This window comes from Terrapene carolina, unplaced genomic scaffold (genome assembly GCF_002925995.2).
Source record: "Terrapene carolina triunguis isolate 2854851 unplaced genomic scaffold, T_m_triunguis-2.0 Scaffold93, whole genome shotgun sequence".
Taxonomy (NCBI): domain Eukaryota; kingdom Metazoa; phylum Chordata; order Testudines; family Emydidae; genus Terrapene; species Terrapene triunguis.
Genome location: NW_020664444.1, coordinates 23,581,978 through 23,599,726, shown reverse-complemented (window position 1 = coordinate 23,599,726; position 17,749 = coordinate 23,581,978). Strand labels below are relative to the sequence as shown.

The following is a 17,749-nucleotide window of genomic DNA, read 5'->3' as shown; positions in this document are numbered from 1 at the left end:
TAGACAGCTTCTGAGACTTCCGTGTCTTTTGGTATAAGACTGCATTAAAAATTTATGTTGCATGGACTAAAAAAGACTTCCATTGATGATTGTTCCTCAAGTGCATTCTCCACAACTTGGGTTGAGAAAAGGATGCCCAACTTCTATGAAATTATAAAGGCAGCCCTTTGGACATTCTCTTATATCATTTTACATTGTTACAGATTTGACAGGGATTTCAGTTTTGGCCAGCCAGTCCTCTGTATTGTGCTTCATTAATACTACTAGCCTTTTGGGGGGGTACCAGTTCTGTGTATCTGAGTACTGTTGGTGTTTTCAGTGTCCGGGCTGGTTCAGAGAATGGCATAGTAAAATCTTCTTAATGCACTTTGACTGGAAAACCGTAGAAAACAAACATGTTTGTTTACTTCCTTGTTCACAAAATTCAGTAATTTGGCAGTCATGGCACAATTTAATTTTGATATTTTGTAATATACAAGTAAATTTAAGCACATTATTTTGAAGATAGTAAACTGTTAATAGTTTGAGACCTCACAGAGACTTCTACTGAATATTAGAGAAATGAAGGGAAAAGTTAATTTGTGTGCAAATTATAAATGTGTATATTAACAATATACAGATAAAATTCTGCTGTAGGTTTTTTACCTACTATTTTGTTGTCAGTCTTTCGATAACATCCCATTCTGTATTTTGTGAATTGGGATGATTTGTATTTTACTTTTTAAAGAGCTGCCATGATTAGCAACAATGCCAGACCCAAGCCCAGATAAAAGAGGAGGGTTCTGCAGCTGGGTTAGCTACCCACTCATGTAAAATCTTACTGCACCAGAAACAGTTCAGTTAAACCAAAAGTTGAGGGGAGTAGGTGCAGATAGAGCTCAAAACCCAAGTAGTCACATCTCAATGAAAGCTGAGATCTTGAGACATCAAATCCCGAAGACCAAGTCTGTAACAAGAATAGGGACGTGGAATATATGGAAAACTGGCACATGTTACATGAGAATTGAAAAAATATCATCTGATACTTTGCATCCATGAAATGAAAAGGTCAGAGGGTAGCAAGATGGTGTCTGATGGCACTATAATCTTATTGATGAGGAGGAATGCACAAAATAGGTATAGGAATTATTCTGTATAACATTACAGTGAAGACCATGTTGACTTGGGAGCCAGTGAATGACCAAATAGTACCAGCCAGCTGCAAATAAGGCCTTTCAAATATACAATAATCCTTGTCTATGCACCAACAAACACAGTAGATGACACTGAAAAGGATACTTGCTGCACCTGCTCATAGAATGTATTGGATGACATGCCTAAACATGACATCAAATTGATGATTGGTGACTTCAGTGCACAAATTGGCAACAACTCTGTTGACTGGGAAAAAGTGATAGGCTCAGCAGTGGAAGGCATCTGAATTGATAATGGCTCATGAATCTCTGTGGTACAAACACTCTAAAGATAAGAGGCAGTTTCTTCCAGCAAGAGGTTTTACAGTCTCACAAGGACATCACCAGTGAATGCAACTGGGTGTATATCTAAGAGATGGAATCTTTTTTGTGGGGTGTCTCAGTCATCAGAGAAGCAATGTTGGCTCAGATCATTATTTTTTAGTGTTATAGCTGTAGATAAGTTCAGAATCAAAGAAATGCAGATCAGATTGCACTTAGCAACTGTTCCAGTGTTTTACAGGACCAGGCTGATAAAAGTGTGGAAGACAGAGGACCAAACTGGAAGAAAAATGTATGGAGACAGCAGAGGAAGTAGTGGTCCTCTGAAGAGTGCAGAAGAAAGATGCTTGGATTACATCTGGAACATAGGCAGTGGTCGATGAACGGGCAGCACTGAAGGTAAAAAAGGAACAGTGCAAGACGCGGGCAGAAGTGTTAGAGGCATATGCAATATATGGACAAAAAGACAAAGAAGAGATGCAGGCAAGATAAACATGGTTCTTCTTCGAGTGGTTGTTCATGTCCATTCCAACCAGGTGTGTGTGCGCCGCATGCATGCCAGCCGGAAGATTTTCCCTTAGCAGCATCCATAGTGTCGGCTTGGGTGCCCCCTGGAGTGGCGCCGTCATGGCGCCCAATATAGGGCCCTACTGACCCTCCACCCCCTCAGTTCCTTCTTACCGCCTGTGACAGCTAGCTGGAACTTCGCTCACTCCTGTAGCAACACTTTAACAGTGTCTGATAGCATACCATGTATATAGTTTCTCAGTTAGTTAATAGTTGTTCTTTATAGTTGTAGTTAGTTGGTTGGGGGGGAGGGGTCCCCCCCCCATCAACAACATTTCTCCTCCTGGGGTATGCCTGGGTCTCCAGGGTTTAAGCTCTGCGAGGACTGTGGCAAGTTTATGCCCAAGAGTGATCCTCACTTTTCCTGCTTGCGGTGCCTTGGTGAGAGTCACCAGAAGGAAAAGTGCCGTATCTGCAAGGATTTCCGTCCGAGAACCCTCAAAGACGGGGAACAGAGGCTAAAACTTCTCTTAGTGGAGGCGGCGTTGAGGCCACACTCCGACCCAGGACCAGCCGAACCGGCACCGAGCACATCCTCGTCGGTGCGCAGTGCTCCAGCGCCAATGGCGCCCGAAACGGCACCAACTAAGGACTCTTAAGGCCCCCCAGCACTGCTACGGCTTGGGCCATAAGAAGTCGGCCTCAGCATGGCACCGCTCTCAATCCCTGGTGCTGGTAAAGAGGAGGAGGCTGGAGAGGGGTCGTTCACCTCATTCGAAACCTAAGGGGTCTGTGGCGTCCACGAGTGTATCGAGACAGACTGCCTCCTCCCTGAAGCCTCCCGTGGTCTCGTCGACTCCTGCCCCGGCCGGGGTCCAGTTGGGTCCTAACCCTCCTCGGTCACCAGAGGGACATACAGCTCCCGTCAACGCCGGACGTGTTCGAGGCGGCCACAGACCTGATGCGCCTCCTGGTGCCATCCTCCCCCCAGAGGAAGGAGAAGTCGCCGGTGACCATCCGTCCCCTGTTCCACTCCAGGGACAAACCAGCCATGATGGCCCACTGCTCTCCATCTCCGGCACCGCCCGCACAGATAGAAGGGCCGCACTGTTCACCGGCTTTGCTGGTGAGCAGTGGTCCTCCTACTCTGAGACGTCGGAGGCGGACTCTTATCACTCCAGCAGATAGTGGAGCAGGAGGTCCAAGTCATGACGGAGTCACCAGCCATACCCGGCACCATGGCCGCAGCAGTGGCAGCCGTTTGCTCAATGGCCCTTTTGGACACCCTGGACTTACCACCAGAGCCAGGGTCTAGTCCACGGTCCGCAGTCCAGGACTGCGTTGGTGTCTTCGGCATCCTTCATGCCACAGACAGCACCAGCACCGTCGTCCGAGGGAGCGGCTCCGCTGGCCCAACCAGCTCCGGCACCATCTCTTCAGGCAACGATGCTGCTGAGGGCTCCAGCTTCGACCCCACCAGTGCTGTTGGGCTCAGCACCGCCAGACTTATCAGCCCCGGTATCGGCTGCAGTGCTGAATCCCCCATCAGTACCGGCACCGCAGCTCAAGTACCATGTGCTGAGGGAGCTGAGGGTAGTGAGCAGGGTCTGTTGCCGGTCCTTTCATCCTTGTGCTCGCCTGATGAAGCGGTCGCGGGTACATCGATGGCCCCAGCTCTCAAGGACAATCATGTTCTCCAGCAGCTATTGAGGTGGGCTGCTCAAAGCCTGGGGATACAGGCCGAGGAGGTGGAGGAGGACTTGGACCCTATTGTGGACATCCTCGCTCCCTCCGTCCTATCGAGGGTTGCTCTGCTACTGATTAAGACAGTAATAGACATGTCCAAAAATCTGTGGCGGACCCCCGCTTCTCTGACCCCTACGGCCAAGAAGACCGAACGGCGCTATTTCCTACGTCTAAGGGGTACAAACACCTTTATACCCACCCCATCCCCCAGACTCTTTGGTGGTCGATGTGGCCAATCAGAGAGAGCGGCAGGGGTTCCAAGGCTCCACCCCTAAAAACAGGGACGCCAAAAAGCTGGAACTATTTGGCAGGAAGGTCTATTCGACCGGGGGCCTGCAGCTCCGCATAGCCAATCAGCAGGCCATTGTAAGCCACTACGGACATAACACCTGCTCGGCGATAGCTAAGTTTGCAGAGCTCCTGCCTCAAGACTCTCATGGGCCTCTTTGCAAGTGGCTTTAGATGTGGCGGATGCAGCCTCGCACACTCTGGCCACAGGAGTGGTGATGAGGCAAGGCTCCTGGCTGCAGGTCTCTGGATTGCCCCACGAGGTCCAGCAGACCATACAGGACCTCCCTTTCAAGGGGTCCTCCCTCTTCTCTGGAAAAAAAACTGATAAGAGACTTCACAGTTTGAAGGACTCTAGGCTACTCTCCGCTCTCTGGGGCTCCACACACCGGCTACCCAGCACAGGCATTTTAGGCCTCAGCCTGCCCCTTGGCCTTACCAGCTGCAGAACCACGAGGACGCTCCTCGTAGGTGGAGCAGGAGTGGTAGGAGGAGACAATATCCGTCCTCGGGGCAAAACTCTGGCCAGCCCAAGTCTCCGCCCAGGCCTAGGCCATCCTTTTGAAGGTGTGGTTGAGGATGGCTCACCAGTACAGACTTTGGATCCTTCCCCTCTTACCTTCTAGTCCTCTCTACTCCCTTTCTACCGTGCCTGGTCCTGAATTACTTCAGACTGCTGGGTGCTCAGCACGGTAGAGAGGGGATATTCCATCCAATTCTGTGCTCCCTCCCCTTCCCCGTCCCTCTTCAGGGACCCCTCTCACGAGCAACTTCTAATTCAAGAAGTGCAGTCCCTCCTCTCGGTGGGGACAGTGGAGGAGGTTCCTCAGGAACTAAGGGGGAAGAGGTTCTACTCCCGGTATTTCCTAATACCGAAGGCCAAGGGGGACGTCAGACCCATCCTGGACCTGTGGCTGTTCAACAAGTTTGTAAAGAGACTCAAGTTCTGCTTGGTCTCGCTAACCTCCATTATCCCCTCATTGGATCCGGGAGACTGGTACGCTGCCCTCGACTTGAAGGACGCATATTTCCACATTGCAATAGTTCCACATCACAGACGCTACCTCAAATTTGTGAGGAGCGGCCACTGACAGTTTGCCATCCTCCCTTTCGGACTGTCGGCAGCTCCTCGAGTGTTCACCAAATGCATGGCAGTCGTCGCGGCGTTTCTGCACAAGCGCCAGATACAGGTTTTCCCTTGCTTTGACGACTGGCTGATCAAGGGCCACTCCAGAGCCTAAGTGGAGGATCAGGTCGACTTCATAAGAAGGACCTTCCTCAAACTAGGTCGTCTCCTCAATGAGGCCAAATCCACTCTGTCCCCGGTGCAGAGGATAGGGTTCATAGAAGCAGTCCAAGACTCAACTCAAGCCAGGGGCGTACCTCCCGGAAACCAGGTTTCACTCACTGGGAGACATTATATGGGGCCTCAGTTCCCCACGGCCATAGCAAGAAACTGCCTGAAACTGCTGGGGCACATGGCTGCGTGCACCTACGTAGTGCAGCATGCCAGACTCAGACTTTGCCCACTCCAGTCTCGGCTGGTGTCGGTGTATCGGCCAGCCCGGGACGCTCTGGACAGCATCATAACCCTGCCCCACCCGGTGTTGAACTCCCTTCTGTGGTGGCTCGGCCCACAAGTGGATTGTGTGGGAGTGCCTTTTGCCAGCCATCAGCCATCTCTCTCATTGGTGACAGATGCCTTGGATCCGGGCTGGGGAGCTCATCTAGGAGACCTCAGGACTCAAGGTCTCTGGTCTCAGGCGGACCTTGCTTTGCATATCAATGTCAGAGAGCTGAGAGCGGTGTGCCTGGCGTGCCAGGTTTTCAAAACCCACATAGCAGGCAGATGTGTTTCAGTCCTCACGGACAACACCTCGGCAATGTTCTATATCACCAAATGGGGGGCGGGGGGTGCACGCTTCTCTCCCCTGTGCCGGGAAGCCCTCGCGCTGTGGGACTTCTGTGTAGAGCACTTGATACACCCGCAGGCGTTGTACCTCCCAGGAGTGCAGAACGAGCTGGTGGAAAGTCTCAGCCGGACCTTTCACGGCCACAAGTGGTCCCTCTGGCTGGACATAGCGAGCTCAATCTTCCATCTCTGGGGCTCTTCCCAGATAGACCTGTTCGCCACTCACAGCAACAGAAAATGTCAACTGTTCTGCTCCTTCATGAATCACAGCCCGGGGTTCATCGCGGATGTCTTCCTTCTCCTGGGGGGGGAGGGGGCCTGCTCTACACATTCCCACCAATACCGCTGGTCCACAAGGTGCTTCTCAAAATCCACAGGTACCGGGACCGAGTCATGCTGATAGCGCTGGCGTGGCGGCACCAGCACTGGTTCACGTCTCTCCTGGAAATGTCCGTGGCAGCACCACTCACCCTACCTTTGGTCCCAGACCTGATCATGCCAGGACCATGGCCGACTGCGGCACCCGAACCTAGAGTTGCCCCACCTCACGGCCTGGATGCTCCATGGCTAAAGACCGTGGAGCTGTCCTGCTCCGATCAAGTTAGGCAAGTCCTCCTTGGCAGTAGGAAGCCCTCCACCAGGGAAACGTACCTTGCCAAGTGGAAAAGGTTCTCCATCTGGGTGGAGCAATGCAGTCAGTCGCCGTTGCTCACCCCCCCATACCGTTCATACTGGACTACCTCCTTCACCTAAAACAAGGCCTGTCCCTGTCATCAATAAGGGTCCAATTAGCTGCCCTCTCCATCCTCCATCTGGGTGCCGATGGATTTTCGGTCTTTGCAAACCCTTTGGTCAGTCGCTTCCTCAAAGGCCTAGACAGGCTCTTCCCGCAAGCGGGTCAGCCTGTCCCGGCCTGGGACCTTAATCTGGTCCTCTCCAGACTTACGGGCCCTCCATTTGAACCAATGGCGATGTGCTCCCGCTCCATCTCTTGTACAAGGTCTCATTCCTCGTGGCAATAACTTCAGCAAGCAGGGTGTTGGAGCTCAGGGCCCTCATGTCTGAGCCCCCTTACACAGTTTTTCATAAGGACAAGGTCCACCTCAGACCTCACCCAGCCTTTCTCCCTAAGGTTATCTCACACCTCCACATGAGCCAGGACATCTTCCTCTCAGTGTTTTACCCCAGCCACACTCCTGCGCTAGGAATGACTGCCCTTACATCAGAGGTAGAACAGGAAGCAGCAAAAATTGGACTAACAGGATATGCAGAGAAAACCACAGTTAAGATAAGAAACTGGACAACAGATGTAAAGGGGTACATGCATGGAAAAGAAATCACAAAGATAGCAGAGCTTTCTGTGGGTGTGATGGCATTTGAAGGTGGCTGCAATAAAGATATTCATACAAGATTAAGAAAAGGAAAAACCACTTTTGGAAGGATGAACAACATCTGGTCAAACAGAGGTTTCCACACCAAACTAAAGGTCAGATTACACCATGCGATATCCTTGAGCATGCTACTGTACAGAGTAGACACTTTGTCGATGACCATGGCTAACAAAAAAAGAGATTGGAGACTGTCCATCACAGATGGCTGAAAAAGATACAACACATTTCCTGGAAAGACAACAAAATAACATGAGAGTAAGGAAGATGACAGAGCAGGACATGTTAGAGAATATTATTAAAGAAAGCAGGCTCAGGTGCTCAGGACATGTACACTGTATGGAACATGGGAGACATGCTAAGCAATCATTAAATTGGTTACTCAAGGAAAGAAAAAGAAAACAAGGAAGGCCAAAAAAAAAAAAATATTTGGCAGAAGACGACCACGGAAGCTACTGAATGAGCTGGCATCACCTGGTAAGCAATACTATACCTAGTGAGTGACCATAATCAGTGAAGGAACTGGACTGCCTGTTGCAAGAGAAATTGATTTGACAATACCACAGCCATTTTGTGCACTCAGCCACCACTAACTGGAAGCGAGAATACCACGTAGGTAGAAATAACTTGAGGTTTATATAAGCATATGAAATAGCTGCAGTTTTGCTGATAAGGATGGAAAGTAAAATTGGAAGAATCATGAGAATGGGTGGAAGCGTGGATGGCTGATCTTGGATCTGGGTGTTCCTGATTCTGAGTTTTTACTGATTTTATGATTAGGAGTTGCTTGCTGATGTTAGGAAAATTGTTAGCAAGGGGTTACTATGAGTTATTAGCTTTGTTTTGAGCAACCTATAAAAAGATTAGTCAGAATCAGTAATTTTGGAGAAGTTCGGAGAGCTTTTTTCTGAGCTAGGAGGCTGACATCCAACTCCCCAGCAGCTAGGAGGAAGGCTGGCCACCAAAAACCTGCCACTGACCATTCAATAGCATCTTGGACTTTGGGTTGCTATATCTGGGTTTCTCTAGACTATTGCTATTTTAGATGTGTGCTTTAGACTCAATAAAAAAGATTTTTGGGTGAAAGCACTCTTGTTTTGCACCAATCATTTATCAGACAGAAGAGCTGTGTCCCCATTGATTTATTTCCTGAATCCACCTGGAGATAGGAAAATATAAGGTACCATACTTTCGTGTTAAGAAAATCCGGGGTAACGTGCCCAATGTGTGAACAGCAAAGAGGAACTAAGATCTAAGGCGGGGTCGGCAACGTTCGGCACTCGGCTCGCCAGGGTGCTCACCCTGGCGAGCCGCGTGCCAAATGTTGCCGACCCCTGATCTAAGGTAAGGCTGTAGTGAGTTGTTTGGTTTAACAGTATTATTAGAAACTCCAGAGCTGCCTCAATAAGCCAGGCAACTAATAACTGGGTCAGCGATACCCCTTCATATACTATTTGGGTTTTGCTAATTTTATTTTTAAGTTGTAAGCTTTTGGTTATTGATAAGATGTCAGATAACCAGAATTAATTAGTTTATTAATGAAAGTTAGATCGGCAAAATTAATAAATTACCCATCTGGAGAACAATCTTGCAGTGATGATATCTTCACTCTGTTCCAAATTTTGAGCTCCGTTTTGCTCATATTTATATTACCCTTACACACCTTTTCTTATTTAGGTTTTGTACATAACATTTCAGATATCAGTAGACCGTAGACACATGTGTGGTAACTAACTAGCACACAGTTCATATTTGGCAAGCCTCAACAGAAGACAGCATATCTTGTTTTTGACATATTCTGCACATAAAAAGAACAAAAGCTACAACAGTTCAACTTTTGAAATAAAGCTTTTAACATGAGTACAAGACATTCGAGGAAATACGTGAAATTGGCTAACTATTTAAATACTTCCCCCCCCCCCCAACAAAGAAATATTTGTGGTTTTATATTCCCAGGGACTCCTGAGTCCTTGTGAGCAGGAAGAAATAGCTGCAAAGGGCAAAGGTGATGGGGTTAAATTTAAGTTCCTAATGCCTGGGAAAGAATAAGGTTTTTAAGTTGGGGCTCAAGCCAAGTATTTTATTTACCTGGCCCTTATTCCTGCTAATGACAATCAGTAGAAGGGTTACATTGCTATTTCTTGTCAAGTTCCAGTCAAGGATTATTGATAACCAGTCCCCTGGAGTAGCATTAAAAAGCCTTCTTTTTAAACGTGTCTCCCACTGCTGGTGAGGGGACTTCATGCTTGTCGAATTAAAGGGGCTTGAAGAAACCAGATTAGTAGATAAGAGATTCTCCATCCTCTGTAGCTGGACGTGCCCCTCCCTCCCAATTTGCTCTTTCGAGTATAGTCTGCGCAGTTTCCTGTTATGCCGTTACAAGCAGCGGAAAGTTCCCAGTGATGTTAGATGCTTGCTTAAAGCTGCATTGCTCTATATAATCAATTGTATTCATGCCTATGAATATGTAATCAATTAATGTAAGGAATGAGTGAGATAGTGTGAGTAACAGCCAATGGCAAAACAAAGAGGCAAATATCACCTTTTATGGAACGATGGTATTATCTTGGTGAAGGTATAAACCTCGAGATGGGCGGCCAGGTCAGGGGTACCAATAAGGAAATGTAACAGCACGCTAAACTCGGGACCGGACTGAAAGCAGTAGAGCCCTCCCACGGATTGCGGCCGATCTCTGGTCAGCTGTTGCCTGGTCAGCCTCAGCCACCTGCGAAATCTAAATCCATCTACGCCCGCACCTGCAGCCGGCCAGCATAAATGTGATATGTGTGAGAGTAATAGCTGTATTAGACAAGCTCAGCTCACACCAATAAACAAATCTCAGTGCTCCTCAAGTTCACCTTTTGCGTGGACTCATTCCTTGGCTAGTCCCAAGGACAGGTAATGTGATAACTGAAAGGGCTGAACAAGCTTTTAAATTCTTACATTCATTTTCCATTTGCTAATGTTTATCTTTTGTCCGCTTACTCTGGACACACACTGTATACTGCAGATGAAACCTCAAAATCATGATATTGTGAATGGCTACACCGTTTAGGCAGATATTGTTGCCAGTTCCCTGGAATCACAAACAGAGGTTGAATTAAAGCAGTACTGAGGGCTGATTTATTGCTTGCTTTCCTTATTTGCACAGTTATACTCTCACACACATTCCATGCGTACAGGTGACAGGCTGCAGGTGAGGATGTTGCTTTTAATCTTAGGTGACTGAGACTGGCCAGGTTCTAGCTTCCTAGAGATTGAACCGCTAGGCAACGAGAGTCCCCGAAGCCCCTTCAGGTCTGTGGGAGGGCTCTACTGCTTCTGGTCCGGTCCTGAGTTCTTGCTGTCGTGGATTACATCTCTCTCTGGCCGCTACTGACGTAGGTTTGTATACAGTCCCATGCACATCTTGATCATCCTTACATGATAATATTTCGGTTCAAGCCTTGCAATTGATTTCTTACACTCACACTATCTCACTCATTCCTTACATATTCATAAGCATGAATACAATTGGTAATATAGCTTTAAGCAAGCCCCTCACATCAGTGAGGACTTCCTCTGGTTTTTGTGGTTCAGACAGGAAACTGTGTAAACTGCACTTTTAGACATGACAGGAAGTCTACACAGACAGACTGCTTTTGAAAAAGCAAAAACGCTCCAAGACATTGATAAGGTACACAAGAAAGATATCCTGATTGTACAGGGAGATTCGAATGCTAAAGTGAGTACTGACGCACAGGCAGATTGGCGAGGTTATTGAGGCCCTTTCTGTAATGTAGTAACCAATGAGAGAGGACTGAGACTTTTGGAGTTTGCCAGCTCTAACAATCTGGTTCTTACAAACACAATAGGAGCACATAAAGCATCCAGACGATCAACGTGGCATGCACCTGATGGTTTACATCACAGTCAGATTGACTACATCATGGTGCAAAACAAGGAACTTCGCCGGTGCTGATATTGGAAATGATCACGACCTTGTAATGCTAAACTTTTGGCTGCGTCTAAAGAAAATCGTCAGGCCAAAGTTCACCAGAATCAAGTTTGACTTAGAAAGACTTAGAGACCGCAGCATTGCGGAGTCATTCCAAGCAATGATTGGCGGAAAATTTGCTCCGCTGCTTGCTCTAGAGGAAGTCGTAGAAACAATGACCAACAATTTTAACGCTGTAATGAAAGAGGCAGCAATGGATATCCTTGGGAAACACCGTAAGAAGACAAAAACTTGGGTCACAAATGAAATACTACAAATGTGTGACATTAGAAGAGAACTCAAGAGAGATAAGAACAGCACGGAGGGAGCTGATAAATACAGAGTAATTGGCGGAAAAATCAAGAAAGGAATGAAGTTGGCCAAAAAGATATGGATCGAAAAACAATGCTCTAAAATTGAAGAGTGTCAATAATAAAGATAGTAAATGAGCCTTCCAGATTGTAAAAGATCTGACAAAGGAGAGATGGACCAAAGCTAACGCAATTCAAGACAAAGAATGGAACAGTCTCACAGAAGAAAAGGACATCAATAGATGGACAAATTACTGCTCTGATCTATACAACCACCAGACAAATGGAGATCCTGTGTCCTAGACAACCCAGATTCAACAGAGGAGGATGACTTTCCAATAATGCTTGAAGAAGTGGAGACAGCTGTGAAATCACTCAAGAACGGAAAGGCTACAGGTATTGACAATATCCCAGCCGAACTAATGAAATTCGGAGGAGAAATAGTAATAGATGTACTCACCAAGATCTGCAACAAGATCTGGCAAACCGGTGAGTGACCTGAATAACAAATTATGAAACTAAACAAAACCACAAGAAAGAAATAAGTCTGATTTGTAGTAAACAACATAATTGAAGGAACTAAGGTAGGTACCAAACTTGAACCAGACTCCCAAAAGCTTTGTGTAGTTATGCTAAGAGAGCTCATGGAAAATTACTCACAAATGAGCTTTTGTATCATGTATAAAATGGAAATGTGCTGTGGACATGGATCATCTTGCTGGCAAATAGGAAATATTACCTTCAAATTTGACAGTGTAGGAATTGATAATGTAAGTATGGCAAGTAAAATACTGTAAAAAAGCCGGTACAAAAACCCTGCTTAGAGAGAGAAAAAGCTGGAACAGAAGTGAAGCTGCAACCTGTTCCCGAGGTTGGTGATGTATTAACTTTTACCTTTCTGTTTGTGCTGGTCTGTCTGACTGATAACTAAGCTCAATTGGGTTTGATGTCTTGCTGATCAGTAATCTAAATTGAACCAACAACTTTTTGCAAATAGTTCGTATCCCATGATTGCTCCTCTTAATTGTTGTCCTATGATGCTTTATTTGCTACCTTTATATGACTTTAATAATATAAGTTAGAAATTTACTCATGGATGCCTTACTTATAGCTTCTTTGCTCATAATTAAATAAGTATCACCATAAATAAATTTAAAGTGACAAGGCTGATACTGTTGACCTATAAACCTGATGTGAAAGTCTTGTAGGTTGTCTGTGAGACAGACTCCATAATGCTTTGCAGTTATTCTAAGAAGAAGAAAAATATTAGCTTGTTAGAATTACCAGAAAGATGGAACCTTTGCAAGAATTGTTAATACTTCTAGTGATGTAGTAACAAATCCTTAAGTTAGCAACATATGATGTACCTGCCAAAAAGACATAAGATATAAGTAAATAACAGATGTTTGATTATGTAACTGAAAACCATAAATATACCAAAAATAAGAGACGTCTGTATGGAAAAAAGAGGAAATAATGAGAATGAAACTGAACAACTCTAGTATTTACTTACAGCTTAATATGCTTATAACAAGCAGGCAGCATCAGAGTCAAACAGTCATTGGCTGCATGCTCAGTTCTATACATCTTGGAAACGTATATCTTTGTTATTTGCTGACTAACAATTGTTTAATAAACTCAGTTAAGCCAAGTTATCTGAGGTCTCTTTAATTACTAAGTAATTTTTTTTTTTTTTTTTTTACAGATTTAAAATCTATTGATCTTTGATAACATGATCAACGTCATGACTGCTGTCACTGTCCTCTACCTCCAGTAGTGGCTGTTTCTCTTTGGTCTGAAATACACTTGCAGATTTGTCAGTGAGAGTGCTGCATTGTTTTTTGTACTAAAAATAGTCACTGTATCACAGAGCAGACTGGCTTTTTTTTCTTTTCTTTTTTTTCCCCCTCAAGCCACAATTATTGTACTGGTGTATGGATCTAAACCTCTAGTGCCTTAATTCTTTTCTTGGTAGTGTTTGGCACATCTAATCAATCCAAAACTCTGGATTTTTCCCAGTCTGCTGTAGACCAACAGAATAGGGACAATGGAATTGAGCTCAGTATGACTCTAAACTTCACTCCATATTATGATCAAGATCATCTCAGCCTGTGGTCTAAGTAGCTAATTGTTAATTTTCAGCAGACTTGGCTAGCATGTTTTCAGTGACATGAAGAAAAGTGGATGTTGGTGATAAGGTGTGTGTCATCAGCATAGGACTTTTTAGGTTTGGAGGCAGGTATTGCCTTATTGGTTGCATAGGACAGGGAAACTGAGCTTTTCTTTTAACGTGGGGACTGCTATGTTTTGTAGCTGCTCTGTATAACAAAAGTCAATTACTGACTTTGTACACGTTTGTTGTGGGAGGTCTGAGAACTTTTTTCCCAACCAAAAATCATAGAAGAAATGAGTAGGCTCTTAGGATCAATTTCTAAAAACTTTTATTCTGAAAACAGAGTACATAATTTATGATTTTGAAAATGTTTAAAGATATTGATTTAAACCTGGGTTTGAAGTGTGTGTGTGTGTGTGTGTGTGTGTGTAATATAACAAATTATGTACTCTGTTTTCAGAATAAAAGTTTTTAGAAATTGATCCTAAGAGCCTACTCATTTCTTCTATGATTCTATATGTACGTCTTTTTTTTTCCTTTCCAATCATAGGAGAAAAGTAGTTATTTTAAAGGATTTTTAGGTTTGTATGCAAGCGAGTGTGATGAAGGAAAGAGTGAAAAACTTATTGAAGGAAAGTGAATATAAGAAATGTAGTTGTTTCATTCATAAAATGAAATGACACCTGTGGTGGCTGTAATCTGTGGAATTGAAATCCATTGTCTAGAAAAGTCATATTCCCATGAAATTCTGTGTCTCAAGCTCATGAGGCTCACAGTTTCATTGCTCCAGGGAAATGTAGCTGTCCTGGGAGGTCCATAGTCATGGAGGGAGAAGTGATATTTTGGATAGCTAGGGCCAATTTTGTGGATGGGTTTGAATATCAGGTCAGAGACTTTGAACTAGACTATATTCTGTGGGCAGCCAGTTTAGAGATTGAAGCATAGGAGCTTGTTCAGAGAGGTCTGTGTTGGAGGGCATGTACCAAGTATTTAAGCCTGGAGGTTCTGACTATATGGATCAACATAGCCATGGCTGCATCCAGTAGGATGGGATAAAAATTCCCAACCACTTACAGATGGAAGGAAATATACTTTGCCAACGCTGCTGTTTGGACATCCAGTAGCATTGAAGAGTACAAAAGAAATCCTAGCTTATGGACTGATTTAAAAATCTGGGGGCAGATGGCCTTCATAATGGGGGATATTGCAGAGAGTCCCGTTCTTCAAAGTACTTCTCTTTTCCTACTAGCATCACTATGGACTTACCTGGGTTTAAGTATAGCCTGCTGCTTTTCATCCAGCTTCTCATTTCACTTACATGTTGAAAAAGCTGTGAGGTAGTTCCTTTGTGCCAAATATGAACAGTACTGTAGAGGTGGCTATTGTGCTTATTGCTGGAACTGCCAGAAGTCTTCCAGTGGCTTCAGGTTGACATTGGATAGAGGATTGATTCTTGTTTTTAATTTTTTTTTTCTTATTTTAAGGCATGAAAGATGGAGAGTTCAAATACAATCATCCACAAGCCTTTGAGAGCAAGAAAAACAATGACTCCAAGTAGTCGAAAACAAGTGGAAATGCTGAATAAAACAAAGAATATTTCAGGACAAGGAAAGATTCTAAACGGCTTGCATACTGAGGATCACCATGTTCAGTTAAATACGGTGGACATAAACTGCAGAAGTAATGATTCTGTAAAAGGAAGCTCACTAACTGAATCAAAAACAGATACGTTCCCTGAAAAAAGTGACATGTTACCTCAAAAATTAACAGCCTCAATACAAGGGTTCAGTGTTAACTCAAAAGTAAATGAAGAAGTAAAACAATGTTCTTATGACAAAAATTTTGATCAAAACTGTCAAGAAGAATCCCAAGAGCCTCCCCATGAGAAATCTTGTAACAAAAACTCTGATGCAAAACAGTTTCTAAATGCTGGGTGTTTACAAGATATACTGCATAAATGGTATGAAAATGAACTAAATTCACCATCCTCCAAGCCAGTTGAAGTGCATTTGTATTCAAAACCAAATAACCTACCTGTTGACCAGTTAAAAGAGAGTGCTTGTTTAAACGATCCAGTTAACAGTGATTCTGGGGATGAAAAAAGAACTAACAAGATTATTCCTATTTTAGAAAAGATAGACACAACAACAGAAATAAATAGTGCAATAGAAGAGGTTATTCCCATATTAAAAAAGGTAGACGTGATACCTGATTCAAATGATGTGAAGCACAAATATAACCTTACTAATTCAGTTACCCCCACACTGCCTGGGACAGATAGAATAGCTGATGGTTCGGAGAGTAAAACATCCTATGGAAATGGTAGTCCAAATATTTCACCAGACGTGGAAGCTGCTGTTATGCTGCAGGATACATCGCCTGGATATAGTATTGGTGGTAAGCACTCTCTTCTTCTAATGATTTATAAATTTGACTGTTTCCAAGATAACTTCTTAAATTTTAGCTTTTAAATTTACAGAAATCTTGTTATAAAAACTCTTTAGGTCGTGGGTGTGTGTTTGAACAAACACATTCTCTCTTCTTTCACCATTCTTGGGGCTGTTTTAGTCTGTCTGACCTGCCAGTGTGCAGTGCTGAAGCATCTTGGATAGATTAAGCACTACTAGTCCAGATGCAGCATTTCCACTTTCTCTGCTTCATTGAAGTGTTCATACACTGTGTTGAAACAGGAGGAGAAATGTAACAGATTTAGGATATGCAGTAGAGGAAGGAGATTGGGTTTCTCTTCCACCCCCCTCTTCCCAAACCAAAGAGTGAATTAAGTAATGAAAAGTGGAAGGCGGGAATAAATGGAAAAAGAAATATAAGATAGATAATGGTGAGAAGGAATGGAACTGAATGGTTACTGAAAACTGAGAATAGAAAACAAGAGACACAGGAAAATGAGCAAGTCCATTCTGAAGCGGTTATTCTAGGCTGTCTAATATAGGACAGGTAATTGTTTGAGAAAAGCAGGCTCAGGCATCAATAAGTGGAAGGAAAAAACAATGCAATGAGGTTGGCCTGCCCTATCCAAGGTGAATACACTGGGCTGAGGGGAAAAGAATGAAACAAAGGCGAAGAGGAGGATGTATCAAAATGTTACGATGTTTTTTCTTAAGTAAATCATCCAACTGGTATGTTCTCAACTGTTAGGTGATCTTGCCTAATCAACTTCATAGGCACCTCTTTTCTTTATTTCTTTTTTGTTTTAAACCTTTGCAGGCTGCACTTTGCCTCTCGTGACCAAACAGTTTTACTATATCATTTCCAGTTCACTCTGTCTACTTAGGCCTGGCCTATACTGTGAAATGTTACCATGTCTGAACATGTTTAACAACCATGTTAGCTGACATGATGCTGAACACATAGACTAGGATAAATGGTGTTGAAATATTGTCAACTAATTGTGACTAAACCCTGATTGTGTTAGGGTGCCCTATGCAGAATTTTTGAATAAAGAAGTCTAATAAACTGTTGGCTTTGGTGCTTGGATCTCTGGGGCTTGTATGGAATAGGTAACTGTGATGGAATTCCTAGAACTGCTTAACAGTTATTTCACAACTATAATGACTACTAATGACTGTGCTCAAGATTCCCTCAGGCCTATGGCGATCAATATTAAATCCTTTATCATTGTCCACTGAATATGTTTATGTGATCCTTATTTGGAAATTTTTCAGGTAAAACTAAAGCCACCTCCACAAGTGTCACTTCAACATTTTTTTTATTTTATTTTATTTTATTTTTGTAATCAGTTAAGAGGACAGTTAGGGGCATTGTCCTCTTAACTGGTTACAAATAACATGGTTTAGTTTTGTATTCACATAGCAACTTTTCTGTCATCACAGTCTTGTTTGTACATCTGCATCTAGCCCACTGCTTTGCCATGTTCGCATGGGTGCTTTCGGGGGAAAATTTGGGGATTTGTCTGATAGTGCTTCAGCAATTGTAAGGTGGTTGGAGGACACCTACACAGAGCAGAATTAATAACCTATTAGGCAGTATGCTCTATAGCAGTGGTTCCCAAACTGGGGTTCGTGAACCCCTGGGG

The 17,749-nt window shown here is 44.2% G+C and overlaps 1 protein-coding gene across 2 annotated transcripts in view; it reads left to right on the top strand.

The window, feature by feature from the left end:
* The window catches only part of ATF7IP2 (activating transcription factor 7 interacting protein 2), a 76,766-nt gene that overhangs the window by 20,769 nt on the left and 38,248 nt on the right, over positions 1-17,749 (top strand). For both annotated transcript variants that reach the window (XM_024194049.2, XM_024194048.2), the window contains exon 2: positions 15,180-16,092. In XM_024194049.2, coding sequence (XP_024049817.2) covers positions 15,189-16,092 — 904 coding nt within the window. In that variant the 5' untranslated portion in view covers positions 15,180-15,188. The remainder of the gene's footprint in view (positions 1-15,179; positions 16,093-17,749) is intronic.